This window comes from Diadema antillarum, unplaced genomic scaffold (assembly GCF_040938485.1).
Source record: "Diadema antillarum isolate AM-2024a unplaced genomic scaffold, OU_Dant_1.0 scf00000080, whole genome shotgun sequence".
In the NCBI taxonomy this organism is placed as follows: Eukaryota; Metazoa; Echinodermata; class Echinoidea; order Diadematoida; family Diadematidae; genus Diadema; species Diadema antillarum.
The window spans coordinates 756,675-774,710 of NW_027270969.1; the positions used below are offsets into that span (position 1 = coordinate 756,675).

At 38.3% G+C, this 18,036-nt stretch overlaps 1 protein-coding gene across 1 annotated transcript; it reads left to right on the forward strand.

Moving 5' to 3' along the window:
* The first annotated feature begins 1,598 nt into the window (after window positions 1-1,598).
* Window positions 1,599-15,919, forward strand: LOC139717672 (polyglutamylase complex subunit TTLL1-like). The gene is made up of 13 exons (XM_071629174.1): window positions 1,599-1,711; window positions 2,779-2,844; window positions 3,538-3,680; window positions 5,060-5,164; window positions 5,865-5,940; window positions 6,607-6,741; window positions 7,302-7,410; window positions 10,791-10,871; window positions 11,495-11,557; window positions 12,912-12,998; window positions 13,889-13,998; window positions 15,045-15,098; window positions 15,796-15,919. Exons 1-13 carry the CDS (start codon window positions 1,599-1,601, stop codon window positions 15,917-15,919), a joined length of 1,266 nt encoding a protein of 421 aa, XP_071485275.1.
* The last annotated feature ends 2,117 nt before the right edge of the window (window positions 15,920-18,036 follow it).

An 18,036-nucleotide genomic window follows, 5' to 3' on the forward strand; every position in this document is an offset into this window, starting at 1 on the left:
TAAGTGTGCACGTGTGTGTCTTGTATCCTTGTTTTCTGGCTGTTGTTTTTAGCTGCTTTGGTCATTTGCATGAGAATATAAAATTTCCTGCAGACACTATATGCTCTTATATTATTCTTTCAGTAGTTTTGTTTCTCCCAAATGATAAGTACATGGCATTTAAAATGATCGAGTAGCATTAACCATTATGCAGTTTCTCTTCCTCCTACCAAATCAACTTTTGACTCAATTGAGAGCCGCAAATCCTTTCTCAATAAATGTTATGTTCACAAATAATGTCAAATATAACTCTCAACTACAGTGTAATCTGTGCATTTGTCCGAAACCATAGTGATATATTCTCAGTATATATGAGTAAATTCAAATCTCAACATCTTAAACTCATTTTGAGCGGCGGTATAGACCTACTACTCAGTAGTTCTCTATTTGTTGGGCATGTGCTGACATGTACCGGTAATAAAGGAGCTTCTTCGCTCAGCAAAAAAAAGAAAGTAAACACTTTTTCAAGCTCATATTTCTAATAGAATATCAGCCTAAATATTGATGTGTTGGTATATACCATATGTTAAGCATTTTAATTGGCTGTCAACCTAGTAGGTCATAAAAGGGAAACTTTATGCATGAGTGAACACAATCGTTTTTCTCTTCCAAGGAACAAAAGTAGAAATTGCAAAAATAGACAAATTCTCATTCATGGGTATGTGCTCGTCCATATAACAATAAGAACAATTAAAAGACAGATCCCACACTATAAGAAATAGAAATTAGTTTGGAAAAATTTCCCATTGATCTCTGTAATGTCTTTGTAGTCCCCAAAGATAAAGGAAGGCAAAAAATAATGGAGTAAATAAAGAATCATTTGTCAAATCCAAAATAAAATGGCATTAGAGAAAGAGGCAATATTAACGAATATGGTAGAAATTTGAAATGTTATTTTGAATTATGCACATGCATTGAAAATGATTTTTTTTTGTAGTTCTTGATTTTTTTCTCATGAATTATTAAATTCCTAAATCAAAAGAATGAAAAAAAAAATGTCCATTTACCACCGTCCTTTGGATGTTTACTCCCTGAGATATGACATTTGAATTTTAGTTGACAGTAAATTCTTATTTTAGAATTTTCGCCATATAGTTTCCCCCGTTTTTGTCTTGTTTGAAAATATAAAAAGATACATTGGAACGGAAACTTATTTTCGCTATTCATTCATGTCTCTTGAGTTATCGCGTTAAATTGCTCCTTAGTTATCATTGTTATCAGGGTATTTTCTAATGAATCCTTATGGTACATGTCAAATTCTGCAATTTTTACTTTTGTGCCTTCAAAGACAAAAACGAGTGTGTTCACTCATGCGGAAAATTTCCCCTTTTATTATCCTTCTAAAAGGTCGATAGCCAATTATATAAAATAACCTTTAATATGGTATATGAAAAAGATTTTATCAAAAAACTCCTGTGAAAAATATGCACTGGAAAATGTGTTTACTTTCTGTTTTTTGCTGAGTGTATCAAAGCTCCTTTCTGCAATACCGGTACTATACAGTAAGCCTACAGCGACCAATCCCACTTCTCTATCGTCGCTAACCAACGGTATACAATATGGCGGGCAGAGTGAAATATGCGACGGACTTGGACAAGACAGTTCTTGTGGGTAATTTCGACAAGAGAGGTTGGGTCCAAGTTGGCGGAGAAGATGACTGGAACTTTTACTGGTAAGAATGCGGGTAAGAATGCTAGGGTAGATTACCCTCTTATCAAAATAGAGAGAGTGATAAGCGTGGCAACAAAGGGGTAAGATTTGTTGACAAATTGATGACACCGGCGACAAGCATCTACGGGCGATCAAGCGAACAACCCCCGGGCCGGCCCGGGCAGGGACTCTGGGAAGTGAAGAGAGAAGGGTATCGCGCTGCGCTGTACCGGGCCGAGGTATACAGTCCACCAACCACACATGACAGGTGGTCTGAAGCCACATATTGTACAGTAGCTATGCCCTACCGTTACACAAAGGTAAATTCTTAATTGTCAAAGTGATACACAACAAATGAGTAGCCAATAAATGCATTCCTGTGCTGTGTGAGCTGGTGTAGAATGCTGTTTATGCTCTGCCTCTGATGCAGGCTCGATCACCTATCCTAACCCCGTCGCGGGGCGCTGTAACATAGTTTGTCCGTATGGGGTCGCTGCTGCAGTTACACCTAGCCTAGCCCTAAACTGTAGTGTTAACTGAGTGTTAGGAGGCTATTAAAGCAGGGGGAAACAAAAATTGAACAAATGCACTTGCATGCATGTAGGGGGGGGGGGGGGGGGAATGCAACCAAGCAGTATAACACTGACAACAGAGAATCTAACGTTTGGGTTTCTATTTATCATAGCTTGACCAGACGCCTTGACTTGCTGTGCATCGACAGGGCATCATGCAAGATCTTTGTCATTTTATAGTTAAGTTATCTAACGAGTAACGGTTACACTCAGACAGACAAAGAATATTGGTACAATAGACAGGTTTTTTTGTCATTGTAGTTTTTGTAGATCATCAGCATCAGTACCAGTGTACAGAAGTAGAATCTATTAGGTAGTTGTTTTGTCGAGACTTTTGGTCGTTCCTTTGGGTTTTACATGATCCTACCTAAAACTTGGTGTATGTGCGTCATCTACACATATGTTGTGGGGGGGGGGGTAGTCTATATGATGCTCATTGTTTCACACTTAACAGCAATTTATAATGGCATTGCAATTTCTGTGCTTCCTCTCTTTTCCTCCATGATGGATTCTGAAGGAGTACAGTGCAGACCACCCGAAACATTTTCAATGTTGACAGCGGCTACCGACTGCAGGACGATCAGTAAGTGTTGCGGGGTGAATAGTCCAAGTACAGCTCACTCATTTGCTATAAAACTTCACATGAATCTTCAAACAGATGTTTCTATTCGACTCCACTACATGTTCAAAGTTGACTGCAATGAAGAGTAGAACACAATGGAAGACTGGTAGAAGTTGTAGGAATTAAAATGAATAGCTTCTACAGAATATAAGAAAATTTTCACGAAACAGCAAAACTGTTCACAAGTTCTATTTCAAATTGGTTCTATTACTTCTGTGTCATCTGAACTTTACCAACACACAATTCAACTCTAAATCTGCGAGAAGAGTTTGCAATTAGTGGAGAGATGGGAAGACTGCTGTCTCGTTTTTGTTTTTGTTTTGTTTTTTTGGCGGGGGGGGGGGGGTGTTAGGTTTGTTACTTAGCCCTTTGCTCTTTAGAGACAGGTTTGTACCGTCTGCAGATCAGACATATCAAATTCAGATTATTTACTTGCAAAAGAACAGAAAAAACACATCTTTCGTGATGAGATTGTATTATATCTATGGGAATTAAAGAAAACTTATTTTTCTAGTCATATCTGAAGATGGTGTATTACATACCATCAGACAAAATTTCCGAAATATTTCAATTTTGTAAACACAAAGTAGAATAATCTATATTGTTATAATGAGTTTTATTGACAATTATTCTCCTTCACTTTACAATTTGCAGGGTCCTTAATCACTTTCCCAATCACTACGAGTTGACCCGTAAAGACCTCATGGTGAAAAACATCAAACGTTACCGCAAGGAGCTGGAGAAGGAAGGGAGCCCTCTAGCGGAGAAGGATGAACAGGGAAAATACTTACACTTGGGTACGATGTCAAACCATTGTGTGTGTGTAGAAGTATGTCATCATGTATCTGTCGTTTGAAATTAGAGCCATGTGCCTGCATGTTGGTATTTTCACCTTAACAAGACCACACTTGAAAGACAATTTATTACTACTCAAGGGAAAACCTTGACTGCTGCTCTCTCTTGTCAAAGTACTTTAGATTCAAAGTTTAAAAATTGTGGATGAAACCACTAAATTGGAACAAAGGAGGCAGATATATGTTCTTCTCGGCACATTTACTTATTGGGCCATAAATCAGATTAATATTTAGAAAGACAATTTCTTAAGTTATTTTCATAAACTTATTTTGTGTGCAAAAAGAAGAAGAATTGTCCACAACTTGTTCCAACCTGAACCTACCCACTGCTGGTGGCTGCATCAAAAATCTTTCAGACGCATTTGTACGTAAGGATGCAGGAAAGAACTGAGAAAAATGTTAAAACATAATATATATGTGACCCGCTACAACAAAAGGATTGTATAGTCGCTGACGGCTGAGCCGAGAAAATTGGGTGTGAAGTCACATCAAAATTGGTCAAAACAATCGCATATCTGTTTTTGACATGGTTTTGTAGTCTAATGTTTTGTCTACCATCTGCCGAAATTTGGAAGCTAAATGATCAAACGAAAGGCAAGAAATTAGCGTTTTTCTGGACCATGATTTTCCGACTTTCAACGTAACAGAAGCATGTCCGAAGATTTGGATTTAGCGCCACAATTAGACTCGGCCCCTAGCATAGAGGGAGTGATCTTATTGGTCAGTGCGTGGCATCCTGATTACTGATTGGTCATGCATAGACCGGTGGCGCTAAGCTGGAATGAACATCGCGGAGGTGGCTAGGAGCATGCCTTCTATTGTCAAGCGGTGAAAACTGCCTTGCCTCCCCTTGATCATCAAGGCGTTTTTCTCAAAACTGATTTCCTCAACCATTTGACATGCGCTAATGAAATCAATGATATCTCCGCAACCGGGTACTTTTATGAGTTGTGTTATATATGAAATTAAAGTAGAAGAGTAAGGAAATAATGTGATGTCTTTTTCAGAAAATTGTCCTCGCCCGACTTTCGGATCCTTGTGTTGTAGCAGGTCACTTATGATACATATTTTCATGAAATATTTAGTGATTTGGTTGTACAAACTAAAAGGCATTAATAGAGGTCAACATACATTTGGATTGCAGGGACCCTTTAAGCTGATTGTTGTTTAGAGAAAAGTAAGTGATATCAGGTTACTTGGTCTTGTTGCCAAGGTTACACAGAGTGTATTCTTCATTTTAGTGGATTTGACCCTTGTGTGATTGGACTCATGCTTTGGTGACATACCCCTGTTTTATACTTTCCATTTCTTCCACTGCATAGACTTCATCCCAGTCACTTTCTTGCTGCCTGCTGACTACAATCTGTTTGTGGAAGAATTCAGGAAAAACCCCTCTAGCACCTGGATCATGAAGCCTACGGGAAAAGGTGGCATTTTTTTTTCTCTAATTCTCATTGTTCAGCTCTCTCTCTGTCTCTCTCTCTCTTTCTCTCTGTCTTTGAAGAATCTTGAGATTTCAGATTTGTAAATTGAAACAAACATGTAGAAGTGATTACAATATATAAGTAGATAAATTAAATAAGATATGTCAAATATTCCTTTATGATATCAGAGGCAGTAAAAATCCCAAGAACTGTAACATGTGAGCCTATGTACTTTTCCCCTTCTGTTTCAGTCTTTCATCTAAGTGTCTGTGTAGCTGTGTTTAGTTCAGCATGTAGCAGAGTTTGCATGAATGTGTCACTTTTTATTGTAGTCATGTATGGCTGTTATGATTAACAATACAAAAGTATAGAGTCAGACAAAGGTGCATAATTAGCAAAATGAAATAAAACAATGGTTAGGACAAGCAGTTATTACATGCTACTCGCACAATCTGTATAAGGTTAAGAAAAGAGTATTATGAGTACACATTAGAAGGGCTGCAAAAGTTGGCCTGTGCTAATATTGCGCAAGTAATTTGAAAGAGAAGAGAATTGATGATGACCACTGTTTTTACTAACCGTTCTTTTTTTTTATGAAGTTTGTGTTTCCATTTCTTGATGGCATGTTGTTTTTTTATGTCATTTTTATTATAAGTGTTATAATACTCAATTTTATTTTGTTTTTTGTTTCACATCAATACAGCAAGGGGAATTGGGATTTTTCTCATAAACCGGCTGTCGCAGATCAAGAAGTGGTCCAGGGACAGCAAGACGTCATCGTAAGTTTGTGTCAGTGTGTGATGAGAAAGCATTATGAGCTGAAGGAAATGCGTTTATGATATTCTGTTGATCCACAGGTTTTTACCCTCTCCCCGCACATTCTAGCCAATGTTGAGGTAAAAGTCAGTGTATTGGGTGTTTTACTAGGAATTTGTTAAAACTGTTTTGAGCTTCAGTGTTAGATGATTCTCAACAAACAGCTTCGCACAGGAACTTTTCTGCTTACTGTTTGGGTGGAAGAAATGACATGGTTCATAAGTGACACTGAATAAAAGTAATACATCTGGCTTCATCTGTTCTCATGGGCAGACTGATTTTTATTACGAAAAACAATAAAGAAAGAACAAACAGGCAGTTTGATTGATAGTCGTACACATGCCTCTTTTTTTTTCAGGTGTTTTGAAGATTTAGATTTATAATCAGATTTTCCAATCCATTATGAAAACCAAATTTTTAGCCTTTACGGTTCTGTACATACCTATCTGCAAGGAGATCTATAAAAAAAAAAGCAGCATCAAAAAAAAAAAAAAAAAGGACATTATTTTCTGTCCGTAGTTGTACTTTCTTATATCAAAAGAAGCCAAAATGTGGTTGATTTGTTAGTTAGTCTGTGTTCCATCTAACATGTCACGACACTATCCCACTTTTTCTTCCTCTGGACTCAGATTCCAGGCGCCGTCCGCCAAGGATGCATATGTGATCTCAAAGTACATTGACAATCCGCTGCTCATCGGAGGGAAGAAGTTTGATCTCCGCATCTATGTGCTGGTCACATCCTACAGGCCCCTGAAGTGTTATCTGTAAGCATTGAAGTTTGAATTATAATCTCCTGTCACCATGGAAACGATAAAAGAAAATTTATCTACCCCGAGAAAAAAAAAAGAAAAAAAGAGAGATAGGTGGGTTGCTGTCATAATACAAATGTTTTATACAGGACGATGTGCATTGAGACCAGAAAACTGCAGTTCATTGGTAGAGAGCTGTTTTGTTGGTTTTTACTGACTGGCTGTTTGTGGTCGTGAATTCATGAGATTTCTCAAATAGAAATCGTAATTATGTTGGATACACACAGAAAAATTTAAGATAGATTTCATTCAAATCTAAATATTGAATGAAAGGGTCACTTATCCCCATTCCAGAGGTTGTGCAGTAGCACTCTCCAATAGAATGTGTCAGTCTCCTTTGCTACCTGGAAGTTATCTCAAGAGCCAGGAAACTGTAATAGAATTTGGTGTAGTTGTTTTTATTTTTGTTTCTCATTAAACACATTCAGCATCAGCAGCGTTTTACTGAAATCTTGTGGGACGAGCTCCTAAACTTTCATTATTGTTGTCACTGTCTTTCATTTTGCCTCTATCAGCTACCGCCAGGGCTTCTGCAGGTTCTGCACAGTGAAGTACAGCGCCAACGTGAACGAGCTCGACAACATGTTCATCCACCTCACCAACGTGTCCATCCAGAAACACGGGGTGGGTATTTTGCAGTATTGAGCACCTACTTAATGATAATATAAAGTTTTGGTGCCTCAAAACTTTCCCTGAGTTTCCTTGTCTTAGTTTGTGTTTCAGGTTAAAGTTCCTTTCATATAACTAACACTGTGAGACTTACTAGCCCCAAAGTGCTCTCATGTCTTAGTAATCATGCAATAATGGTTTCGTACAGTACGTGTATATTGATTGTCGCGGTACCGCGTCGAGTCAAACTAACGGCTCTTTTGAATTTTTCAGAGCCCGCTCTGCTCTGGTACAAAACCTTTATTGCATGATTACTAAGACATGAGAGCACTTTGGGGCGAGTAAGTCTCACAGTGTTAGTTATATGAAAGGAACTTTAACCTGAAGCACAAACTAAGACAAGGAAACTCAGGGAAACTTTTGAGGTACCAAAACTTTATATCGTCTTTAACCATCATATGTATTGCTTATGGAAACTGCCCAATCTCCCTGATTCTGCAGGCTTCCTGAAGACTTTAATGTTTCACATTGTCCACATAGAATATGAAAAGCTCCCTGATTTGGTAAGGATTTTTGCCCATTGAAATACGTGTATTAACTGTAACACACAAGCATCTCTCTGTTTTCTCTTTGGAATCTCCCCGATTCTCAGCGAAGGAATGTTGGTAGCCCTGTAATATGCATGTGATGTGTTTAGTGTACCTTCCTACAGATATTCTTGTGTGCGTATATTATACGAATAATTTATGAGTTGTGAGTGCATAGGGCACGAATATCGCACGAGGCGCGAGATAAGCCACTGGTCTATTCAACAAGGCGCGTAGCGCCGCGTTGAATAGACCAGTGGTGAATCTCGCGCCGAGTGCGGTATTACGTGCCCAATGCACGAACAAAATCATAAATTATTCGTTTTATACAACACCTTGTCCACAATCACAGTACTAAATTAGTGACCACCAACTCAGGAAGGCCCCAAAATAAATGTAACAATTGGGCCGAGAATTGTAAACCACCCTGTGTACTGCTTTCAAACACTCGTCATGATTCGACCACACAGTCACAGGAATCACAAACTCCGCAGGGTCTATACCCATTCTACGCTAACGTTAGATCGAGTTTAATAGGCCTGACTGTTAGGCCGATCTGAGATGTCGGTAGATCTAGTAGTAGGTCTAGACTTTGTCTATTTCCGAAAATGATTTTGTATAAAAACACAGAAAAATAATCAAATTACGGTTTCTCAACTTGAAATGAAGTCTTGATTTTGGGATCACTGTGGTCCACGTAGCAGATCAGAGTCAAAAGTAAAAACACAGCAGTAGGTATAAAGGCCGCAATACATGCAACTAGCTAGGTAAAGTAGCTGCACGTACACGTTAACGTTGCAGTACTCCGCCACGCTGCCTGGTCTGTGAGACTTACCGGCAGCGCAGCGCAGCCGGCCAGCACGTACAATGTAGTTTGCTGGCGCTTTGCTGCTGTGAGCAACAGAACTCTGTGAGCGGCCGGCCATGCATTAGTAGCCCCCCGCGAAGCCGTGCTATAGTACCTTCGAGCCGTGCAATAGGCCCATGCCAGGGGCCTATTGTATAGCTGTCACTCTCAATGAGTTTGATAGGTATTTTCTATTGAATGTCATGTGACATGTTCTTGGCCAATCACAATTCGACATCATTCTGAGGTGTTGTATAAATCATTATATAGCACATGTGTGACATGTTTCGATTCCATGCAATGTTCAAAATATGCTGTAGGTTTAGAGATTAAAGTATGAGGGCACTGTGGTAAAGTGGATAAGACTCACGACTTTCAAACATAGGTCCTGAGTGCTTGCATCTTTGGTCAAGATAATTTTACCCCTGATGTCCCTCTTGACCCAGGTGTAAAAATGAGCACCTTGTAATGCCAGGGTTATGATTATGGCAGAGCCCTCTAGAAGAACAGTACTAATACCAAAGAGACTACCCGTGGTAGAATATACATGTGCAGCACACACCATTTCATTGTTGTTGTTGTTTCAGTTATTGTTATTATTATTATTATTATTATTATTATTATTATTATTATTATTATTATTATTATTATTATTATTATTATTATTATTATTATTATTATTATTATTATTATTATCTCTATCTTCACAAGATATCTCTTGGAGATTAATATCACGTCAAGTTCCATCCTGGAACCTTAGACTTCCAGTACTTTTCTCAGGATTCGTGCCGTCCCCAGCAATGCTGCTTTTTGGAGCGTTTGCACTCGATTTGGCACACCAACATCGTCCAAGTGCCGTCGCAGCTGCTTTGGCGTTGTTCCGAGTGCTCCAACGACAATAGGGATCACCTTCGTTCTCATATTCCACAGGCGGCGAAGCTCTCTGGCAAGGTCTTGGTACTTCTCTATCTTTTCCTTCTCCTTCTCGGCTACTCTGCTGTCTCCCGGTACCGCGACATCGACGATTGTGCACATCTGTCGAGCCCTTTCTACGACGATGATATCCGGACGCCTGTGCTGGATGACATTGTCAGTTTGAACATCGAAATCCCACAGGATTTTAACTTGATCATTTTCAGAAACTTTCTGTGGTTCGTGCATATACCATTTGCTCTCACATGGTATTTCATGTTTTCTGCAAAGCTCCCAGTGAAGGACTTGTGCCAGTTTGTCATGTCGTCTTTTGTACTCCTTTTGCGCCAATTTACTACAGCCACATACGATATGTTGCACTGTCTCGTCTCTTTCTCGGCATATCCTGCATGTGGCATCCACATCTCTCTTCTGTATCTTGGCTTTCAGAGCATTGGTTGACAGTGCTTGCTCTTGGGCAGCGATGATCAGTCCTTCTGTCTCCTTCTTCAGTTCTCCTTTCTTCAGCCATAACCATGTGTCATTACTGCTGATGTTCTCCGTCTCTCTGCAAAACTGCCCGTGCAGCTGCTTTTCTCTCCACTTTGCAGATCTTTCTGTTCGTTTCTGGCTTTTGAAAGTAAGTGGATCAATGGCGTTTACATTATTTCCACTTTCAACCAGAACGGCTCGAAGGAGTTTTTCCTCACTGTTGTTTATGTAATTGTTGAGGCTGATTTGCTCCATTTCAACGCAATCTGACGCACTCACGAGCCCTCGGCCTCCTTCTTTCCTTGGCAGGTACAACCTGTCGACATCATTATTATTATTATTATTATTATTATTATTATTATTATTATTATTATCACTATTATTATTATTATTATTATTATTATTATTATTATTATTATTATCATTGTTGTTGTTATTGTTGTCGTCATCATCATCATCATCATTGTATTGTTAGTATTAAAAAACTCAAACTTACAGAATCGTCCGTTTGATGAAACCTTAGCCATTTTATGTTGCACTCTAAACTTTCCTTGTAGGATGAGTACAACTCTCATCATGGAGGCAAGTGGACAGTGGAAAATCTCAAACTTTACCTAGAAGGGACCAGGGGGAAAGAGGTGAGTGATCTAGTCTTACTTTCCAGTCACTCTACTTTAGAATACTCGATCTGTGTACACCACTTTTGATACTCCATTGACTACATAAGAGGGATAATTACCCTGTACCATGTCTCCTGGCAAATGTATGTTGTATGAATATCAAATTATCTTTGTTATGTGTGGTAACTTCATATCAATTCCAAGAAACTGTTATAATTGCTTGGGTTTTAATACAGCTTTATCATTTTATTATGATTATCAGTTTTCGTCGTTAGTATTTCATGAGATTGACTGAGGGAAAATCTATCATTTGAACCCTTTGTTGCACTCATATTATGTAAATATTTGTTTCAGCTACAGGTGTATAGAACTTTTGAAAGCTTCTGAATTGCTTCATTCATGTGATTTGGGAAATGATATTTAAGAAGATTATAGTTCTGATTCTTCTGTCAAATTGTTATGAGTTAACTTTCTGATTTTGTTTAAACTTGATGTGGCAGTCTTGACAATTGTTTTGTTTGTTTGTTTGTTTGTTTGTTTGTTTGTTTTATACCTTGTATTTTGTAGCATCACTCACTTATTTTGTATGCAGACAAAACATCTGATGTTTATTGATGGTATAATGTCCACCCCATCTTCAGGTCACAGACAAACTCTATGATGAGATGAACTGGCTGATTGTGCATTCCCTGAGAGCTGTGTCAGTAAGTCCACTCTTTAACATACTGACCCTTCAGCTGCCATAGATTTCATGACTCTTCTTTGCCCAAGTTATTGCTACACAGCCTCTTCAGAGGGGATCATCTGTGCGTGCAACAACTTTCTCTTCTTAGCATTTATTTCCAGTTCAGTGTAATGCAAAATCATGCTATTATTTCAACCCAACAAAAGATATTGCATAATACAAAGTGTACATTTGACAAATTATATCGTACATTGTATAGCAATTTATAAGAAGTACGAGTCATAAAGTGTAATACTTATGTATGAATGAATGTAATAAATAATAAGAGAAATGGTGCATACCTTGCAATGGGAAAAAAGTAAATATAGCAAAGGAAAAGGGTGATCTACTGAAAAGTGGAATTTTCCTATGAAGTAGATTACATGGATTTTTTTTTCTCATCAGCATATTTCTCAATTCTGTTCCTTTTTTTTTTTTTTTTTACTAAAGTGCAGATACCACACAGACTCTTCCATAAGCTCATTAGACAAAAGTGAGCTAATGCAATCAGCGTTTGTCAGATAACCATAGTGTGTTGTACAATGCCCGTTACTATTTCCTATTTTTTCCCATTTTTGATTCATATTGTCTGCAGCAGATGGTCGTAATTTCATTATACTTGGCAGAAATCCTTCTTGGAGGCAGTAGTTGGCAACACGTTTAACTCTCTGAGGACGAGTCCCGAATACACTCGGGCAGGTGTCTATGGGAAATGCGTGTTGTAGCAAAATCAGTCTATCCTCAATGGGATAAGCAGTACACTAACGACAGGGGCAAGATTGTTTTTATAGATTTAAATCACTTCATCTCATACGAATACTGAAATAGTAAAATCAAGTTGTACTGCAGTTAGATACTTTTTACTCCAAGGGGAACATTTTACTGTACAGACGTACCAAATTCAAGCACATAGAATGTTTCACTGTTTCCCCATCAATCAATGTAGGAAAAGAGATCTGATGTGACCCATCTTGGTGTATCTTGATGTACAATGGGTAATTTCAAGTTTGGTGCTAATGCTAGTGCTAGTGCTATATCAGCACTAGCACCGGCAATAAAACCGAACTTAAAATCAGTCAGTGTTAGGAGGTTGACTTCGAAATTATGACGCATTTCCAGTAGGTAGTGCTGGGCCCGGTGTTGAATGTCCTCAGCTGAACCGAGCTCCACTGTTTGTGTTAGCGATTTACATGCTTTTCGTTAATCTGTCCATTGGTGTTGGATCTCGATTTAAGGCAGTCATTTGGAGCTAGCACTAGCACTAGCACTAGCATTGAACTTGAAATCACCCAGTGTATCTCATTATGTTCCTTGTCCTTCCTGTAAACCCACAGACAGTGATGGCCAACGACAGGCACTGCTTTGAGTGCTACGGCTACGACATCATCATCGACGACAACCTGAAGCCGTGGTTGATTGAGGTGAGGTCAGAGGTCAACCTTAAGAATTGGCCTCTTTCATCTTTCTTCATACATAATAGCTTTTTCTTTAGATAAGTTGACGGTCAAAGCAATATGCTAGTGTTACTCTTGTTGACTTTGTCAATGGCAGAATGTTACAAAAATCTTTGATCATTACATTTGGTTTCTTCTTTGATAGATCATTTGAATAAAAAGTTGTTGTTTGTTTGTTTTTTTATGCGAAGCACTGGGCCACGCAAATGTATAGGGTTGAGTACATACTGCTTTCAAATGCTTTACACTTATATGTTGCAGTGCACTCAAACATGCTTATCTGCCATCTTTACTCAGAGAGTATTTATTCAAAGCAGTAAATTCACTTTGAAGGAAATCCTCCACTAATGTGTACATCAGGTCAAAATTGTCAATCTAAGACGTGCATTTTGAAAGAGACTTAGGACTTCTTCCATTAAATGGGATGTATCCTTGGATTGCATTCATTTCACTTGCCAATTTTCTTGAACATGCAGGTAAATGCAATCTTGTTATTTAGGTAAATTTTCTTTTTACAATGTGCTTCATGTCAAATTCATTGATCTTGGCATTGATCTTACAAGCCTGTAACTTTGCTTCTTGCGATAGACTTTAAAAAGAAAAAATCTTCCAGTAAAAATGGTGTGTTATCTCATTGCTTTGATTGTACTTTATACAATGCAGGCTGTAGTCCTTGTATGTGCTAAATGCATCGCTTAAGCCTTTTTATCTTTTTGTTGTTCATGAAAAAAATTGTGTGCCCTGCCATCACATAACAATTTTCCTCTTGATTTATCATGTACATCACTCTATGTGAGACGATTTTTGCAAATATCACTGAATCAAATGAGGTGAAATTCATTCCTTGGGGTATGTAGGTAAATGCGTCGCCCTCTCTGACCTCCACGACGGCCAACGACCGCATCATGAAACACAACCTGATCAACGACACCATCAATATTGTCATGCCTCACGGCGACGTGCCAGAGTGAGTTATAGAGGAAGATTCCCTGGGGATGTTGAGATGATGATGATGATGATGATGATGATGATGATGATGATGATGATGATGATGATGATGATGGTGATGATGATGATGATGGTGATGATAATGATGATGATGATGATGGTGGTGGTGGTGGTGATGGTGATTATGATGATGGTGATGATGGTAATGATTATCATGATTATTGTTGTGATGATGAGGATGATAATGATAATGGTGATGATGAGGATGATAATGATAATGGTGATGACGATTGTGTTGATGAAGTTGGTGATGATGAGGAAGAGGATGGGGATGATACTGATTGCATTGATGGTGATGATATTGATGATGGTGGTGATAGTAGTGATAATAATGATAATAATGATAGTGATGATGATGTGGTTGCTTATGATGATAGTGATGACCATGATTTTCATGGTGGTCATGGTGGTAGTGGTGGTGATGATTACTATGAAATTTTTAGTGTTATAATCGTCTTTGTTATTCATTAATATTTTGTTATAATTGTCATTTTTCTTATTACAAGAATCATTAAGACAAAGACAGAAATATCACTGGAAATAATGGTAGATGATGTTTAATAGTATCATGTTGATACGTTTCTGAAGAGCTTTACATACAAAAAATATTCATATAAATGACATATATGATATATACAAAATGTGAGTTCCTGATACTGTAGTTACAGCATAGGAACACACAGGTTGTAAAAATAAATGAATAATCACATGTGTTTATTTAAAAGATATCAGTAGACTTTTGTTATACACAGCACTGATATAAAGAGAGCAGGTTTCTTTTTTCCCAAAATTCATTTTATCAGTTTCATTTTGTTTAAATTGTGGTATAACATATTTAGTTCTATATCACAGAATGATTTCACTGATCCCAGGGAGATAACTGTTACAAGAGTAGCCCCCCCCCCCCCCCCCAAGTAGATTAAAAATATGGTCTACAGACTGGACCCTCATGAATATTCATGCCACGCCTGTAATCGGTTGCCCTCATACTCTTTACCCTTGCAGCGTCAGGTGGAACAAAATACCCCCAAAAGAGGCCTACGGCTACTACGATCTGCTGTGAGTATCACTACCATTCGCACAGTACACCCAGTTTGTTGAAGAACGGTGAAGAGATTTGTGATAGCGATAATTGCATGGGAAACTCAATGGTATTGGGTCTGGTTTGGAATATTATCTCGTTCATTTCGAGAAGTGATAGAATATATCCAGATGCAATGAGTTTGAGAGATTATGATTACAGCGAGTAGGTTTTTGTTTCATTTTGTTTGTTAACAAAGTGGTACACTTGTCAAGAGTACTATACTTATGTTCTCTTATATAAAGAAAGTACAATAAGAAGTTTCAGTCTCAGAAGAAAATGGATTTTACTACTTTGAGATTGATGTGTTAATTTTCATACATGTACTATGCATACATAAGGCAAAATGGATCTATCCTTTTGTGTTTGAATAGTTTGAAATGATCTTTGGATGTCTTTCTTCAGAACTGAATTCATCATTGACAATATAATGTTCCTGTTAATCAAAACAATAAAAAAATAAGGAGCATATAGGCTATACAATATATATACAAGAAATACAAAAGCAAGAATTGTAAAGGCAAACAAATAAAAACTACATGAGAAATAAGGACCCAAATAAAGATAAATTGAAAAATTAACAAATAAAAAAAAGCCATTAAAGAAATGAAACTGGTAAAAAAAAATAATAATAATAAATGAAATACAAATGAATTTGAACCTTGACCCCCACAGGTATGATGAGGACCTGGCCCAGTCTGACCTCATGGACAGGGAGGTCAAAGGTCGGCCGGGTGCATCCACTCTCTTTGGAGGGAGGGCTCGAGACACAAAGTCAAGGACAACAACCTGGAAGTGATTTTGCAAGGTCGGAGTTCAGGAGCGATATACTGTTTGATTGAGACCAGGATTATCCAGAACACCTGGATGGTTTACCTTTTGAGGAGTAGCGAAAAGTCAGAGGGAGATGACCTACATTTGTAGTTTGGATGATGTTGTGTCCATGATGAAAAAAAGTTTGGGGTTTAAGACTTGAGACACACAAGCTGTGCACACAAGCAAAACTTTGCGAAGTTTGAATACTCGGGTTTTGCCTGTATGACAGAAAACTTCCCAAAGAAACTTCTTGTGAAATTTCTTGCAAAACTCCCAACTGAAGTTATGAAAATTTCCCTAGCTCACTCCCACAAATCTGCTTGAAATTTGTGCATTCTGGATGCACAGAACTGAAACTTTGCGAAGTTTGCCACATGGCCAGTCCACTGCAGTGCCTCCAAAGCGCACGCTCATTGGGAATGTATGTGTGTTCATTGTTACATCACAATCATTAGCTGTCAGATGGCACGCTTTTCCATCTTTGTTGCGCTTGTACACCAGTCACCCTTATCCTGCATTTACACCATGTTCCCGGTGGCCACGGCAGCCCTGTTTGCCCGAAACTTAGTGCGCCGTGGGTAGATGAGACATTCTCCTGTTTTCACCTCTTCATATTCTAGTCTTGTTCATTTTTTTTAACAGTTTAAACATCTGACACAGCATCTGCGGCCTATCACGTTTGCCCATCCTGTCCCCCCACGTTGTCTCCCGTCCATCCCGTTTCGTCCGCGGTGGCCCGAAACGTGACTGCCGTGGCCGCCAGGAACATGGTGTAAACACAGCATAACTTTTGAAAACTGAACTTTGATACAAATAGATGAGCAAACTTTGAAAAGAGTTCTGAAAGTTAAACTTCAAGAAGGTTTTTGCCAGTGTGACTGTGCCTGTTGATGGAGATCTCTTTATAGTTGCTCCTGTCTGCAAAACAGATGTACTTGGATCGGACCACTGGATAGTAGAATGGGGACAAGGCTTCCAGTGACTTACATCAACTACAGAATATGATGTCATCTATTTTGATATCCACTGAGGATGTTTTGTTGCCGACATTTGCTTGTTTGTTTGCCATTAGCAATATTACTCAAAAACTTTTGAACAGATTGTGATGGACTTTTCAAATACTAGTCGTACAGGTGTACTAATATATATTTGCTTTTAACCCTATGATTTCAACTGGGCTATTTGAGACTAAGTTTTTACTGGGGGGGGGGGGGGGGGGGGGGGGGGGGGGGGTCAATTTGACCCCCCCCCCCTTCAGATCTCGGCCGCTGATCGCGTGATCGCCACAAAATTTTGCCTGAACATAGAGCCGGATGTCAAATACAAGATTACATGGTCATACAAAATGAACATTTTGATTTTCTATTTTTAGTAAATTAATTAAGCAAATTTATGCATGAAATCATATTTTCACCTATGACTCCATTAAAATGACTGAATGATTGCTAAATTTTTGTGTAAGAGTTCCTCAAGACACATTGAACAATTTTCTTGTAAAAAAATAGCACAATCAAAATCAGTTTCTTTTGTTTTTTATTGTTTTGTTAATTTCTTATGTGTTTCACTGTTTTTTGACCTTTTGTTTTCTATTGTTTTTTGGCCAAAATTTGTTGCAGGCACTTTTTCAAGCTTATCTACATTAAAATTGATTAATTTCAATGGTTAAAAGTTGAATTAAACTAATTTATATTAATTTTAACAAAAAACACAATTTGCATTGGATTTGCACACGATATCATGACTTTGAGCTGTTTTCGGGTTGACATGCATACGCAAAACATTACGTAACTTCAGAACGGTGTACCTGGACATCGCAAATTTGGTCTCAAAATATGCGGAAGACTTAAAAGAAAAAAGTTATGAAACGACGCGGCAAAATCTTTGCGCGTTGCGGAATCACGGTGCGAAATGTCGAGGGGGGGTCAAATTGACCCCCCCCCCCCCAGTTAGAATAGGGTTAAATGATCCAGTTTGATGGCGTTATTGTGTGTAAAATCCAAACTTCGACCAACAGTTGTTCTCAGTCATCTAACAGTGTAAATTTGGCTTGTTATATGATTCAAGGCATAGATGTGCATTTACAACCAGAAAAAAACAGGC